Consider the following 17609-nt stretch of genomic DNA (forward strand, 5'->3'; position numbering starts at 1 on the left):
AGATTACTTACAGTGTGGAAACAGGCCCTTCGGCCCAACAAGTCCACACCGCCCCGCCGAAGCGTAACCCACCTACCCCTACATCTCCATCTACCCCTTACCTAACACTACGGGCAATTTAGCATGGCCAATTCACCTGACCTGCACATCTTTGGACTGTGGGAGGAAACCGGAGCACCCGGAGGAAACCCATGCAGACACGGGGAGAATGTGCAAACTCCACACAATCAGTCGCCTGAGGCGGGAATTGAACCCAGGTCTCTGGTGCTGTGAGGTAGCAGTGCTAACCACTGTGCCACCGTGCCGCCCAAATGTTGTCAAATTTTTATTGATTGTATGGATACATTTGTCCAAGACATCACTTTTAGTGCTGTCACCATCTATGAGTCCCTGCTGGCTGAATCTATACCTAGCTGTACTTGTTGGACATCTCTATCCATATACTGGATTAGTGGTGCTGGAAGAGCACCGCAGTTCAGGCAGCATCCAACGAGCAGCGAAATCGACGTTTCAGGCAAAAGCCCTTCATCAGGAATAAAGGCAGTGAGCCTGAAGCATGGAGAGATAAGCTAGCCTTTATTCCTGATGAAGGGCTTTTGCCCGAAACGTCGATTTCGCTGCTTGTTGGATGCTGCCTGAACTGCTGTGCTCTTCCAGCACCACTAATCCAGTATTTGCTTTCCAGCATCTGCAGTCATTGTTTTCATCTCTATCCATAGCGCGTTATTCCTTCGAAGAAGTCAAATAAACGTGTTGACCACAATTCCCTTTTAACAAGGTGACATTTCCTGATTACCTAGAGTTCTGTGAAGTGTACAGCTTTAATGATCAATTCTCTCACCTTTCTCACAACAGACTTCAAGCAAACTTACTTGCCTGTACAGCAGTTTCCTGTTTGCTGCCTCCCTCTTCTTGAATAAGTGGGTTATAGTTGTCACTTTGCAGTGTACAGAACCTTTCAAGAATCAAGGAAATTTTGGAAAATTACCACCAATGCATCTGCGGTCTCAGCAGCAATGTGTCTTAAGGCCTTGGGATAAAGTCCTGCTGGTCCCAGAGATTTGGCAAGCTACAGCTGCATCAGGTTGTTTCTCTGGTGATTGTAATATCATTAGGTTCCCCGCTTTCTCTGCACTTCTAATTTTACAACTGGTACTGGAATGTATTTTGGATTCATGCAAAGAAAGAAGCAAAATATTTGTCCATGTCCTACCCAATTCCTTATTATCTTTTGTTAACTCTACGTTCTCAGTTCGCAGAGGACAAACACCCATTTCCTTTTTGTTTTTTAAATACCTGGACAAATTCTTGCTGTTTTTACACTGCTACTGTGCATTTTCTTGGATTCTAATTTCTTCTTCCTGATGAACATTTTACGAATTTGCTGCCTCATATTCTGACCAGCCACTTATCACATATCTAAAAGAGCTATATGCTTTTTCCTTCAGTTTGATGCTTTCCCACTTCCTATATTAAGTCATAGGTGGTCGGGTGACTCACCCATTGTAATTTTTCATTATCACAGCATGTACTTATCTGAAGTAATCTGAAATATTTCATAAAATATCTGCCACAGTGTCTCCATTGCTCAATCTCCAGTTCACTTCAGCCAGCGGAGCTTTCACGCCCACATAATTGCCTTTATTCACATTTAAATACAAGTCTTTGACCTACTTTGCTCTTCAAATTGGATGTAAACTTCAATCACACTGCGTTGCTGTTACCTTGGAGTACCTTCACTCGGAGGTCAACAATTAATTGTGTCACATTGTGCACCAACTGGTCCAGGATAACCTACTCGCTGATAATTATTGAACACGTAGGTCAAAACCTCTTGTAAGCATTCTGTGAACTCCTTAGCCAGGCAATTAATGCCAATCTGATTTCCCCAGTTTATGTGGGAGATTAAAGTCACCCATGTCATTTTCTGACTCTTTATTCCAAGCATCCAGTATTTGTTCTTGTATATTTGGTTCTATGTTGTGATTACTGCTTGGGAGTTTGTAAAATGCTCCCACCACAGTTCTTTTCCATTCCATGCCTCATCTCTACTCAATCCAACTTAACTTTGAGTCAGGTGATCAGGATGTCATCTCTAACTATTGCACAAATGCCATCCTTGATTAACAATGCTCCTTCTGCACCTTTATTGAGCTGCTAATTCTACTTCAAGGTCAGTCACCTCTCTACTCCAGACCCAATCCTGATTGGTGTTACATCCACAAGCATCCACTTCCTCCATCTATTATCAATACTCAGCAGGTGCAACATGTACCATCTGCAAAATGCACTGCAGACATTCACCAAAAATCCTTCGACAGCACCTTCCAAACTCTCTCACTTCCATCTAGAAAGACAACAGCAACAGATACATGGGAACATCTGCACATCAAGAATGTTAAAGGAAACTTGAAGGGCTCAATGTCTCCTCATTGTACTCTTCAAAATCCTTTCATATATGAATTGTTATACTATTATGTTATTTAGTTTTATTTCGTTAATTTATATATATTTTAACTCCTCTGGAATTCCTAGTTATACCTTTAGAAATACACTGCTCCCAGCAAGGTTCAAATGTGAGTAGAAACCCATAACCCAGGCTCCTGTTCTGAGGACATGGGCTTGAATCTCACCATGGCAGACAATGAATTCAATTGCAAAAAGCTAGTCTAATGGCGAACATGTAACCAATGTCCATTGTTGTAAAGACCCATCTAGTTCATTATCATTCTTTATTAATGCCATCTTTATCAGTTTCACATTCAAGTGACTCCAGACCCACAATGCTCTCCTCACCAGTGATGCCCACACAAGAACCACCACCTCTAACCATTACAGATACTATGCTCCTAACCTCCATGTCCTGTTAACTACCTCACTTACAGACACACCTTCCCATCCTGATCAAACCCTCTTCAAAATGGTGTGACTTTTTTTTTTAGCACAAAGACTCCAAGTTGTAAAGACCCATCTACTCCTTTCCCTGATGCATCCAGCATCTGGAGCTCAATCTCCAGCTCAAATTCTGAGAAGAAGTGCAAAGCTGAACCAAAACAGCAAGTTACAACCACAAAACAGGGCAGAGAGTTTCTGAACTGAACAGTCATGGTGTGTTAAACGGAATCATGCATTGAGTTTCAAGCTTGGAAACTTACCCCAGGATCCTGGTAAAATAGATGCAGATGCCGTTATGCTTTCCAGAAAAGACCACCTCTGGTCCAGACATTGTCGTGACTGGAGGCAGAGGGGCCCCGCCATACACTCCAGGACTTCCAGGGGAGAACAGAGGCGTTGACATGCCAACAGGCTTCAAACCTGAAGGGTGGGTTGGGGAAGAGCAGGGGGACAGAAAGGAAAGAGAAATAAAAGGGGGGAGAAGGGCAGAAGAGATTGTATAGAGAGAAGGAAAAGGGAGAGAGAGAGAAGTGTGTAATAGATAGGAAGAGAAAGCAAGAGAGAGAACAAGAGCAGAGAGAAAATTGAGAGGAGAGAAGCGGGGAGAAGCGAGAGAGAGAAAGAATCAGGAGGGACAATAGAGAGAAAGACAAAGTGTGGATGGAGATGCAATCAGGGGGATTGGGAGAGAGAGAGAGAGAGAGAGAGAGAGAGAGAGAGAGAGAGAGAGAGAGAGAGAGAGAGAGAGAGAGAGAGAGAGAGAGAAAAAAAGTCAGAAATACAAACCCACAATACAGTTCGCCAGAAATTGGGTAACACATGGTAGGTGGGGGAGCAGAAAGCAAATCGCACATGTGACATCAGGAAAGTGGGGGACATGATATCCAACCTGCCACATGGTAAGAACAGTGTACAATCAGTATCTTTAATTAGCAATACCTGAGACTGGAATAGCCGGCATACTGGGACTGGAGAAGGGGCTACCATAAGGCATCATGGGCACTGCAGCAAAGAGAGAACAGGTCACAAATTCTAGTTAGTGTCCAAGAAATGAACATTTGCTCTCATAACATACAACTATAACTCCTGTATCTTGCAGACTGAATAAATACGATAAGCAGGAACCCAATTCCCCAGTTTAAGAGACACTAGGAGTCAGTGCTTAACATCTTTTCATTAGGAGAAAGTGAGGACTGCAGATGCTGGAGATCAGAGCTGAAAATGTGTTGCTGGAAAAGCGCAGCAGGTCAGGCAGCACCCAAGGAGCAGAAGAATCGACATTTCGGGCATGAGCCGTTCTTCAGGAAGTTTCCTGAAGAAGGGCTCATGCCCGAAACGTCGATTCTCCTGCTCCTTGGATGCTGCCTGATCTGCTGCGATTATCTTTTCATTAGTGCATGAAAGTGAGACACTACATTTCAGTTCCCAAAAACACTGCCCAATCTCTTTGTCTCTTTCATCCCTGATTCTTCCTGTATTCCATTTTGACAGCCAGAAAAGAGCAGCATAATTTCTCATTTAAATCTTAATAGCTGTAAAGTTTTTAAATGTTGCTATTTAAATTACCTTGGTATACTCCCTGAAAGAAAACTGCAAGCTAGAGGTTGAATACTAATCAATCAAGAATTGAAAGGTTGTCAGCTTTTATTGCAAAGCAATTTTGTTACAAGTATAAGACAGTCTTGCTGCTGTGGGTTTCAAGATTATTGGTCTCTTCACTAATCCACTCACAAGCGCTTTATGTTTACTCATTCATAACTTCTTACTATAATTCAGTCTCATTCATCCATTCACAATACCGCGGTTCGGTAATATATTTTACTATTGCAAAATAGACTAAATTAGGGTGGCACGGTGGCTCAGTGGTTAGCACTGCTGCCTCTCAGCACCAGGGTCCCAGGTTCGGTTCCAGCCTCGGGCGACTGTCTGTGTGGAGTTTGCATATTCTCCCAGTGTCTGCATGGGATTCCTTTGGGTGCTCCAGCTTCCTCCCACAATCACAAAGATGTGCAGGTAAGGTGGATTGGCCACAGTGCTGGGTGCATTAGTCAGAGGGAAATGGGTCTGGGTGGGTTACTTTTCAAGAGGGTCGTTGTGGACTGGTTGGGCCGAAGGGTCTGTTTCCACACTGAAGGAAATCTAATCTAATCTAAAACAACCCATTATTGCAGTTGTGGGGTTCAGCAGAAACACACAGGTCAGGAAAGAATAAAAGCGCAGAATTGATTGAATCAGGGAAATGTCATTTGAGCAGAATCAATGTTTCCAGTGGCAACAACAGTGATAAAAAGGGAACTGAACAGAGCAGGTAGGCTTGACCATCTAACATAGTTAAAGCCCTCGAGAGCACAACAGAAGGCAACCGCAGAGTATTTACATTTGACCTAAACCACTTAACTGAACAGACAATTCTCAAGTCCCTGTCTGAATGGGTCCGTTTCAAGTACTTTACAGATAAAACAAACAAACCATCTAAACCACAGAAAGGAGAGTTATTTCAATAAACTGATAACTGCACCCTGTAAATATTAGGCACATTAATAACCCATATCCTGTAAATGTTAAACCTATGTATTTTGGGAAAGCAAATCTTAGCATGACTTATACACTTAATGGTAAAGTCCTAGGGAGTGTTGCTGAACAAAGAGACCTTGGAGTGCAGGTTCATAGCTCCTTGAAAGTGAGGTCGCAGGTAGATAGGATAGTGAAGGCGGGGTTTGGTATGCTTTCCTTTATTGGTCAGAGTATTGAGTAACAGGAGTTGGGAGGTCATGTTGCAGCTGTACAGGACATCGGTTAGGCCACTGTTGGAATATTGTGTGCAATTCTGGTCTCCTTCCTAACGGAAAGATGTTGTGAAACTTGAAAGGGTTCAGAAAAGATTTACAAGGATGTTGCCAGGGTTGGAGGATCTGAGCTACAGGGAGAGGCTGAACAGGCCGGGGTTGTTTTCCCTGGAGCGTCGGAGGCTGAGGGGTGACCTTATTGAGGTTTACAAAATTATGAGGGGCATGGATAGGATAAATAGGTAAAGTCTTTTCCCTGGGGTTGGGGGGTCCAGAACTAGAGGGCATAGGTTTAGGGTGAGAGGGGAAAGATATAAAAGAGACCTAAGGGGCAACTTTTTCATGCAGAGGGTGGTACGTGTATGGAATGAGCTGCCAGAGGATGTGGTGGAGGCTGGTACAATTGCAACATTTAAGAGGCATTTGGTTGGGTATATGAATAGGAAGGGTTTGGAGGGATATGGGCCGGGTGCTGGCAAGTGGGACTAGATTGGGTTGGGATATCTGGTCGGCATGGACGGGTTGGACCGAAGGGTCTGTTTCCATGCTGTACATCTCTATGACTCTATTATACTTGTATTCACACTTGTATCCTGAAAATGTTGTTATCCTATTAATGAATGGTCTGTTATGATATGGTATGGTATAAGAAATCCATTTCACTCAATGTTGCAGCTTCAGCTCAAACAGCAAGTTCTCCGAATAAAGACAACTGAATGTTATTTGATCACTTGTCTCACCCTGGCTCGTGGTCTAAAAAGAACCTGACACTGCTATTTTCCAAAGGCCTAATCCTGCTCCTATACCTTATGGTCATATCCAGCTCCTTCACAAACTTTCACGTGCCAATGAGCTGAACCTTCATTCTTTTAAGGTCTCAAGAATACAGATCTCCATATGTACTCAACCTCTTACTTTAGGTCAGCCTTATCAATCCAGGGACCATTCGAGTGATCTAGAATGGCACCTCAATGAGACCACAGACTGCAGTCTTCTCCATATTTAAGGACAGTGGGAGTTCAGTAGAATGGTCCCTGGATTGATACAACATTCTTAAAATGAGGAGTTGAGTATGTATAAAGATCTATATTTGGACCTTAAAAGAATGAGTATTCAGCTCACTGGAACTTCGAAGATACTGAAGGGGCTGGATATGACCACAAGATATAGGAGCAGAATTAGGCTTTTCAGGACATCAAGTCTGCTCTGCCATTCTATCTCAGCTAATATGTCTGATAACCCCATTCTTCTGCCTTATCCCTGTAACCTTTGATCCTCCTACTACTCAAAAACCTATCTAACTCTGCCTTAAATACACTCAATGACTTGGCTTCCACAGCCTTCTTGCGCAATGAGTTCCACAGCATCACCATGTTCTGGCTGGAGAAATGCTTCTCATCTCAGTTGTGAAGTGTTGCCCTTTACTCTAGCTGTCCTACTCTTTCTAGTCTTTACTACTCGTGGAAAGATCTTCCCGACACCCAGTCTCTTCAGGCCTCTCAATAATCTCTAAGTTTCAGTAAGATCTCCTTTCATCCTTCTAAATTTCATTAAGTACAGATCCAGAGCACTCAAACCCATTCTCCAAGTGCCACCAATCATCTCAGCCTATGTTCCTTAGAGAAGTGTGAGGGGCCAAACTATCTTCAGCTGCTTCTTCAGTCACTTCCCTCTATCATAAGGCCAGAAATGGGGAAGCTCACTGACAACTGCACCATGTCAGCACCTCCTCAGATACTGAAGCATTTATGTCCAAATGCAGCAAGATCTCCAGGACCGCAATTTCCCTTCCCACGTGGTTAAAGATGCCCTCCAACGCATCTCGTCCACATCCCGCACCTCCGCCCTCAGACCCCACCCCTCCAACCGTAACAAGGACAGAACGCCCCTGGTGCTCACCTTCCACCCTACCAACCTTCGCATAAACCAAATCATCCGCCGACATTTCCGCCACCTCCAAACGGACACCACCACCAGGGATATTTTCTTCCCCACCCCTTTGCGCCTTCCGCAAAGACCATTCCCTCCGTGACTACCTGGTCAGGTCCACACCCCCCTACAACCCACCCTCCCGTCCTGGCACCTTCCCCTGCCACCGCAGGAATCACAAAACCTGCGCCCACACCTCCTCCCTCACATCCATCCAAGGCCCTAAAGGAGCCTTCCACATCCATCAAAGTATCACCTGCACATCCACCAATATCATTTATTGTATCCGTTGCTCCCGATGTGGTCTCCTCTACATTGGGGAGACTGGACACCTCCTAGCAGAGTGCTTTAGGGAACATCTCTGGGACACCCGCACCAATCAACCACACTGCCCTGTAGCCCAACATTTCAACTCCCCCTGCCACTCTGCTGAGGACATGGAGGTCCTATGCCTCCTTCACCGCCACTCCCTCACCACCTGACGCCTGGAGAAAGAACACTTCAACCCCAGGGCATCAATGTGGACTTTAACAGTTTCCTCATTTCCACTTCCCCCACCTCACCCTAGTTCCAACTTCCAGCTCAGCACTGTCCCCATGACTTGTCCCACCTGCCTATCTTCTTTTCCATCTATCCATTCCACCCTCCTCCCCTCCCCCACGCACCTATTGTACTCTATGCTACTTTCTCCCCGCACCACACACCAACCCCCCCGCCTCATTTATCTCTCCACCCTTCAGGCACTCTGCCTGTATTCCTGATGAAGGGCTTTTGCCTGAAATGTCGATTTTACTGCTCCTGGGATGCTGCCTCAACTGCTGTGCTTTTCCAGCACCACTAATCCAAGATCTTCATGACATCCAGGCTTGGCTGACAACTGGAACATAACATTCATATCACACGAAGTGTCAGGCAAAGACTGTCTCCAACAACAGAGAATCTCACTGTTCTTCCTTGACATTCAATGGTGTTAGTATCACAATCTCCCAGCGATCGACATCCTGGGGTTACCAATTGACCAGAAAGTGAACGAGACTAGTCATATAACTACAGTGGCTATGAGAACAGATCAAAGTCTAGGAAAATTGCAGCAAGTAATTCACCTCCTGACTCCCAAGAGCCTGTTCAGCATCAACAGAGCCAAAGTCAGGAGTGTAATGGAATACTCACCACTTCCCTGTTAGCCACTCTTGTCAAAAGGTTTCTTAAAATGTCACTTTGAAATTGTGCTGCATTTAACCTCTTAGTACCTAGAAAGTACCTTAATCTAACCTTTTCCAGTCCAAAATGGATCATCTCATACTTGCTTAGTGAAATCCATTTGCCACAGTTTTGTCTATTCGTTTAGTCTATTGATGTCGCTTTATAATCTTATGCTATCATCTACACTGTTTACAGTGCTGCCTAATTTTGTGTCATCAGTAAATGCTGTTATATGACTTTCCATGCCATTACAGTTGATTCTGCTAACATGAGTTTCTTCAGCACAACCTGGCTATAACATGATTGAAAAATTTAGACCAATATTAGTAGAACGTGAACGTTCTTTTCCTGTATTGGCTATAACACAATTCCCGCCCCATTAGATTAAATGGTGCTGCTATTAGACACTTTTCTTGTATTGCACAGGAATGGAACTATCGTGTTATAACAGAACAGACTATATTCAAGTCATAAATAAATAATGTGGAAAATCTCGAAACTAACAACATCAGTGTTTTTTTTTATTTATATCGTTTTATCACATTTGGTTTGGAGCTGTGAATTGAGAACTCAAGATGACCTTTGGACTGACTGTGAGCAACAGCGTTTTAAAAAAAAAGGAGATAAACAAACTAAGTGCTTGTTTCTGAGGCAAGGCCTTGAAGTTAATTGCAGACTGATGTTATTCAAAGTACTCGACAGACATGTCAATTCCGGGGAGGCATTATGATCAGATAGCAGATGTTTTAATGTTAACAAGGGACTCTCAGTCTTAATTGGCACCCCTTGATTCTGAGACTATGCCCTCCAGTCCTAGATTCTCCCACGAAGCAAAACATCCTCTCGGTACTGACTTGTCCAGCTCTATATGAACCCAATACGCCTCCATGAGATCACCTATCAGCCTTCTAAAATCCAGTATGTAGTGTCCCAATCTGTTTAACCTTTGCTCAGAAGACTATCCTTCCATATGAGGGATAATCCAAATGAACCTTCACTGATCTGCTTCCAATGAAACAGCATCTTGCCTTAAATAAAGGGACCAAAACAGCTCATCATACCCTGGATATGGTCTCAGCAACACCTTTAAGTTGCAGAAAAAAATCCCGACTCTTATCCTCTGACCCCATTAAATAAGGGGCAACATTCCAATAGCCTTCCTGATTAGCTGCAGTATTTATGTGTATAAGCTGTGCTTGTGTATAAGTACCCCAAGTCCCTTCGAGTTTTCTGCATTTAAACAATGTTCTGTTCTTTTGCTATTCTTTCTAAAGTGGTCAACTATGCATTTTCCCACTTTATACTTGATTGTTTTGCCCATTTACATAACCAATCAATATATCTCTGTAAATGTTTATATCCCTCTCGCAATTTGCCTTGCCACCAATTTCAGCAACAGGCAAAGGACAGTGAGAGAGTTTCAAGTCAGGATGGTGACTGACTTCAAGGAGAACGCCCAGGTGTTTGCCATGTATCTCCTGCTCTTGTCCTGAGAAAAGGAGTTGAGACGGTCTAGTCTGTGGGGAGCAGTTTGAAAGTGGGGTCGCAGCAGCAGCACGGAGTGAGTATAAAACTCACTGAGCTGGCCACTGCAAAAATTACTAGAGTGACATCACAGGGAAGCTGTGACCTAATTGGCTGGTAGGAAATCTGTAGCAAGTTTGAAAAAGAGAATAGCAGAGAAGTATTAGAAATTAATTCACTCAAATTTATATAAATTGATAAAGTAACTAAGTAGAGATGCCTGGGCAGGGGAAGTGCTGTAGCTTTATAATGTGGGAGCTGGTTGATCCCATTATGAATTGCAGTAACTTGCACCAGGTATTGGCTACTTGAGGAACTCCGGCTCAGAATTGATGAGCTGGAATCTGAAATTCAAACACTGCGGCGCTTTGTTTCAGCAGACGGTCACACCTGGTGGATTAAGTAATTCAAATTCAGTCAGTGATCAGGATAGCAGGGTGTGATTGCAAGTGAGGCAGATAAGGCGATCCTGAGTTCAGGAATGGAGGAGCCTCAGCTTGTGACCTTATCCAACAGGTATGAGGTTCTTGCTCCCTGTGTAGATGAGGAAAAGGACTGCGGGGAGGATGAGCCAGCTGACCACAGCATCATGGTGCAGAAGGCCATTCAAGAGGGGGGAGCAAGACGACAGGTGGTAGTTGTAGGGGATTCTATAATTAGGGGGATAAATAGTATCCTTTGCAAACCAGATTGGGAGTCCCGCATGATGTGCTGCCTGCCTGGTGCCAGGGTGCAGGACATCTCTGACTGGCTTGAACGAACATTGGAGCAGGAGGGGGAGGATCCAGTTGTTGTGGTTCATGATGGGACAAACAAAATAGGCTAGGAAGGAAGTCCTGTTTGTGGATTATCAAACACTAGGATATAAATCAAGGAACAGGTCCTCGAGGGTTTATAATCTCCAGATTACTGCCCGAGCCACATGTAAATTGACCGAGGGATAAGAAAATTAGGGAAGTAAACACGTGGCTAAGGGAGTGGTGTGGGAAAGAGGGGCTTCATTTCATGGAGCATTGGATATCAGTTTTGGAACAGAAGGGATCTGTACCAATGGGACGGTCTCCACCTGAACTGATCTGGAACCAGAGTTCTAGCAAAAAGGATAATAGGGTGGTCACTACAACCTTAAAGTAGTAACTCGGAGGGGGGGGGGGGGGGGGGGGGGGGGGGGAGAGAAGGGAAAAGGAAAGGGAAAATGGCAGGCAATATGATGATTAACAAAAAGGTAAGTAGTAGGTTAGCATGTGTGCCGGAGGGTTTAATTACAAGGCAGACTATGAAAGAAGTAAAAGGGAAGGATAACTCGGGAGATATTCATGAGGGTATGAAAACTAGCATTAGGACACTTTCCCTAAATGCTCGCAGCATTCGTAACAAAATTGATGAGTTAATGGCACAAATCTTCATGAATGAATATGAGTTAGTATCCATTACAGAGACATGGTTACAAGATGGTCACGACTGGGAGGTAAATATCCAGGAGCACCAGACCATTCAGAAGGACAGACAGGAAGGTAAGGGAAGTGGACACTCTGATATTCAAGGACGACACCAGGGCAGTGCTGAGAGATGATATAGGTTCTATGGAGAATAAGGTTGAATCCATTTGGGTGGAAATTAGAACTTCTAATAATAAAAAGTCACTGACAGGGATAGTCTATAGACGCCTGAATAATAACATCACACTGGGACAGACAATAAACAAAGAAATAACTAATGCCTGTAAAGATGGTATGGCAGTTATCATGGGGGATTTTAATCTACATGTTGATTGGTCGAACCAGGTTAGGGTAGCCTTGAGGAGGAGTTTGTTGAGTACATCCATGACAGTTTTCTTGCACAGTATGTAATGGGACCGACAAGGGAGCAAACTATTCTAGATCTGATTCTGTGTAATGAGATAGGAATAATGAATGACTTCATGGTTAGGGATCCTCTTGGAAGGAGCAATGACTATATGGTTGAATTTGGAATACAGATGGAGAGTGTGAAGATAAAATTCAAGATAAAATCCAAAAAAAGATCAAGTCCTGTGCTAAAACAAGGGAGACGACAAGAGGCGGAGAGAGGAGTTGGCTCAAGTAGACTGGAAACAAAAACATTTTGGTCTGTTGACAAGCAGTGGAGGACTATTAAAGCAATTTTTTAAAGTACTCAGCAAGAGTATATTCCAGCAAAAAGGAAGGACAACAAGAAAAGGGGTAATCTGCCATAGGTAAAAATCAACAAGAAGAAAGTGAGGACTGCAGATGCTGGAGATCAGAGTTGGAAGTGTGGTGCCGGAAAAGCACAGCCGGTCAAGCAGCATCCGAGGAGCAGGAGAATTGATGTTTCAGGCAAAAGCCCTTCATCAGGAATGAGGCTTGTGGGCTGAGGGGGGTTGAGAGATAAATGGGAGGGGATGGGGCTGGGGGAAAGGTAGTTGGGAATGCAATAGGTAGACGAAAGTGGGGGTGAAAGCGATAGGTCAGAGAGGAGGGTAGAGCAGATAGGTGGGAAGGAAGATGGACAGGTAGGACAGGTCAAGGGGGCAAAAGGATCCTTCAACATCTGACAGAAATTTACCTGTACTCCCACACACAATCATCTACAGTATCTCCTCTACATCAGGGAGACAGGACGTCAACTTGCGGATCGTTTCAGAGAACAGCTCTGGGACACCCCCACACTGACCAACTCTACTGCCCTGTGGTTGAACACTTCAACTCCCCCTCCCCCTCCCCCAAGGACATGCAGGTTCTGGACCTCCTCCATTGCCAAACCCTAACCATCCGATGCCTGGAGGAAGAACACCTCATCTTCTGTCTTGGGACCCTCCAACCACACGGGATCAATGTGGATTTCACCAGTTTCCCGATTTCCCTTTCCCCCACCTTATCCCAGTCCCAACCATCCAACATGGTACCACCCCCTCAACATGTCCACCTTCCTACCCACCTATCGACTCCACCCTCTTCTCTGACCTATCACTTTCACCCCCCCTTTCATCTCCCAAACACATTCTCAGCTACCTTCCCCCCCAGCCTCAACACTCTCCCATTCATCTCTTAGCCCCCTTGGCCAACTAACCTCATTCCTCACGAAGGGCTTATGCCTGAAACATTGACACTCCTATTCCACAGATGCTGCCTGATTGGCTGTGCTTATTCTACCATGGGTATCCAAGGAAATAAGGGAGGCTATCAAACTGAAAGAGAAGAATACAATGTGGCCAAGATCAGCAGGAAATTAGAAACTTTAAAGGTCAACAGAAACCCACAAAAAAAGCTACAAAAGAAAGATAGAACATGAGAAGAAACTAGCACAGAATATAAAGACAGATAGCAAAAGTTTCTAGCAATATACAAAGCGAAAAAGTGTGGCTCAAGTAAACATTGGTTCTTTCGAGGATGACAAGGGGCATTTGGTCATGGGATACGATGAAATAGCCAAGGCATTGGTTAAGTATTTTGTGTCAGTCTTCAGAGTGGAGGACATGAATAACATACCAGTAATTGACAAAGCAATGAAGGTAGGTGAGGACCTGGAAACAGCCATTATCATTAAAGAGGTAGTGTTAGGCACGATAATGGAATTGAGGATAGACAAGTCTCCTGGCCCTGATGGAATACATCCCAGGGTACTAAAAGAGATGGCGAGAGAAATAGCAAGTGCACTTGTGGTAATTTTTCAAAATTCAATGGTCTCTGGGGCAGTTCCAACAGATTGGAAAACAGCAAATGTGACACCTCTGTTTAAAAAGGGCAGTTGACAAAAGATGGGGAATTATTGACTGGCTAGCTTAACTTCTGTAATGGGGAAGATGCTTGAATCTATGATCAAGGAAGAAAAGGCAAGGCATCTAGATAGAAATTGTCCCGTTGGGCAGAAGCAGCATGAATTCATGAAGGGCAGGTCATGCTTAACTAATCATTTGGAATTCTATGAAGACATTATGAGCAGGTGGACAATGGGAACCCAGCAAATGTGTATCTAGATTTCTAAAAGGCCTTTGACAAGGTGCTGCACAAAAGGCTGCTACATAAGATAAAGATGCATGGCATTACGGGTGAAGTATTAGCATGGATACAGGATTGGTTGACTAACAGGAAGCAAAGATGGAGATAAATGAGCGCTAGTCTGGCTGGCAATTATTCACAATTTACGTAGATGATTTGGAGTTGGGGACCACATGTAGTGTGTCAAAGTTTGCAGATGACACTAAGATGAGTGGCAGAGCAAAGTGTGCAGGGAACTGTGAAACTTTCCAGAGGAACATAGATACTTCACGTGAGTGGGCAAAGGTCTGGTAGATGGAATACAATGTTAATAAATGTGAAGTCATCCATTTTGGTCGGAGTAACAGTTAAAAGGATTGTTATTTGAATGGCAAAAGTTGCAGCATGCTGCTATGCAGGGGGACCCTGGGTGTCCTTGTGCATGAATCACAGAAGGTTGGTCAGCAGGTACAACAGGTAATTAGGAAAGCAAATGGAATTTAGTCCTTCATTGCTGAAGGGATTGAGTTTAAAAGCAGGAAGGTTATGTTACAACTGTACAAGTTGTCTGTGAGGCCACGCCTGGAGTACTGTGTGCAGTTTTGGTTTCCTCACTTGAGAAAAATTTACTAGCACTGGAGGGGGTGCAGAGGAGGGTCACTGGGTTGATTCCGGAATTGAGGGGGTTGACTTATGAGGAGAGACTAGTAGATTAGGATCACATTCACTGGAATTTGGAAGAACGAGAGGGGATCTTATAGAAACATATAAAATTATGAGGGGAATAGATAAGATAGAGAGGATATTTCCACTGGCAGGTGAAACCAGGACAGGAGGGCATAGCCTCAAATTAGGGGGAGCAGATTTACGACTGAATTGAGAAGGAACTTCTTCACCCAGAGGGTCGTGAATGTGTGGAAGTCCCTGCCCAGTGAAGTAATTGATGCTACTTCGGTAAATGTTTTTAACACTAAGAGAGGGTTTTTTTTGCATAATAAAGGAATCAAGGGTTGTGATCAGGGGGCAGGTTAGTCGAGCTGAGGCCGTGATCTTACTGAACTGTGGAGCAGGCTTGTGGCCCACTCCTGGTTCTTGTATTGATATTAAACATTGGCCTGTGCTATCATAGGAAATGGAGCTGTTGCTGTGCAATTTATTGATAGACCACAACAACTAAACAGTTGTGTGGATTATCTCCAACCACTGATCACAAAGTTAGCAAAACACACCTATGGCAGCTGTCTAAACGTCCTTCATGTGAAGACAAGAAAGGACACTAACCTGGGTGTGGAGTGCTGAAGGTGGGCCCCACATTCACTGGCTGTTGAATGGCTGCAGGAAACCGCATTTGTGCTTCTCCACCATACCTGAAAGAAAGCCACCATGAATTAAACTGTACACAAGGCTGAACAAACCCTTGCCCAGAACTCATCTCGGCGCCAAAGCCTTTCATCACCTCAAGTGGCATACATTTTCATTTGTGTGCACACAGTTGCAGTTGGTACTCCGTCACAGAAAGCATCATGTCCAAGTCTAAATGGCCATTCACCCACCACGAGAAGTTGTTAAATTACCACAATGCTGATGGAACTCCATTTAACCCAAAGACACTGATCACACTTTCAACACCTACAATAGTTCAGCTGAATCGCAGCATGAACAACACATCAACCCTCAAAATTCCCATTATTCAAATATCCAAATGCAAATTTATTGGTGTCTGCAGCAACCCCAAACCATGATGTGATCTGGACAGAGTACCAGGGACAGACGCAACATGGGACAGGAAGCCCGGACAGGGACGGACACAGCCCTGGGACGGGAAGCCCGGACAGGGACGGACACAGCCCTGGGACGGGAAGCCCGGACAGGGACGGACACAGCCCTGGGACGGGAAGCCCGGACAGGGACGGACACAGCCCTGGGACGGGAAGCCCGGACAGGGACGGACACAGCCCTGGGACGGGAAGCCCGGACAGGGACGGACACAGCCCTGGGACGGGAAGCCCGGACAGGGACGGACACAGCCCTGGGACGGGAAGCCCGGACAGGGACGGACACAGCCCTGGGACGGGAAGCCCGGACAGGGACGGACACAGCCCTGGGACGGGAAGCCCGGACAGGGACGGACACAGCCCTGGGACGGGAAGCCCGGACAGGGACGGACACAGCCCTGGGACGGGAAGCCCGGACAGGGACGGACACAGCCCTGGGACGGGAAGCCCGGACAGGGACGGACACAGCCCTGGGACGGGAAGCCCGGACAGGGACGGACACAGCCCTGGGACGGGAAGCCCGGACAGGGACGGACACAGCCCTGGGACGGGAAGCCCAGATAGTGACAGGGACAGCCCTGGGACAGAAGGCCGGGGATTGGATGGACACAGCCCTGGGACAGGACGCCGGGACAGGGACGGACATGGCCTGGGATTGGAATGGACACAGCCCTGGGACAGAAGGCTGGGGGATGGGCGTGCCTGGGACAGCCAACTAGGTGCAGACATGGCTCAGAAATGCAAATTGGATAGAGATACTACCTGACACAACAGAAAATGGCCTGAGACAACAGATTGGGGACAGATATGGCCTGGTAAAAGCAAAACATTACAGATGCCTGAAATCTGAAATATAAATGGAAAATGCTGGAGAAACACTGCATATCTGGGAGCATCTGTGCTGAAAAAAACAACATTAACATTTCGAGATTGATTCAACTCTTTTTTTTAAAATGGACACCAGTCTGTAGTTCTCAAGAAAGAACCATATTCAACTTGAAATGTTAACTAGGAGAAAGTGAGGACTGCAGAGATCAGAGTTTTTGACTATGAAATGTTAACAGTCTGTTTCTACAGTTGCTGCCAGATCTGATGGGTTTCGAATGAGCTTTATTTTATTGTGAATATTGCCCAACACTAAACTAAACTCTGATACAGAATCTGGTCTCTTGATAGCAGTTCCCAGCCATGATCAATGTGAAAATTTGTTCAGGTTTACATCATCAGGAACATGTAACCCTTACAAGGGAAAAGGATGGAGAAAAGCAGAAATAGTGTTGAAAGGAAGAATAACAAAGTGAAAAAATGAAAAGGAAGACTATTTACGTAACAGGTTCTTCGTTATGTACCTGAAAAAAGCACGAGTTGCCCAGGCTGAAACTTCCCGATCATTTGCTGCTGTTGAACAGGCAAGAATGAGACATGAAGCACATGCCTGTTCCTCCTGGGTAGAAAAGGCATAATTAATCATTAAGTGAGCAGTTATCAATAAGCTGAAATTTGAGGAAATGCAAACAAAC

The 17609-nt window shown here is 44.9% G+C and overlaps 1 protein-coding gene across 2 annotated transcripts in view; it reads right to left on the reverse strand.

Annotated features, from left to right (window-relative positions):
- Nucleotides 1–17609, reverse strand: part of nup155 (nucleoporin 155) — a 213449-nt gene that overhangs the window by 83157 nt on the left and 112683 nt on the right. For both annotated transcript variants that reach the window (XM_072592775.1, XM_072592786.1), the window contains 4 exons: nucleotides 17439–17533; nucleotides 15596–15681; nucleotides 3835–3897; nucleotides 3156–3315 (listed from right to left, as the gene is read on the reverse strand). In XM_072592775.1, the coding sequence (XP_072448876.1) occupies nucleotides 3156–3315; nucleotides 3835–3897; nucleotides 15596–15681; nucleotides 17439–17533 (404 nt within the window). The remainder of the gene's footprint in view (nucleotides 1–3155; nucleotides 3316–3834; nucleotides 3898–15595; nucleotides 15682–17438; nucleotides 17534–17609) is intronic.

This window comes from Chiloscyllium punctatum, chromosome 2 (genome assembly GCF_047496795.1).
Source record: "Chiloscyllium punctatum isolate Juve2018m chromosome 2, sChiPun1.3, whole genome shotgun sequence".
Classification (NCBI taxonomy): domain Eukaryota; kingdom Metazoa; phylum Chordata; class Chondrichthyes; order Orectolobiformes; family Hemiscylliidae; genus Chiloscyllium; species Chiloscyllium punctatum.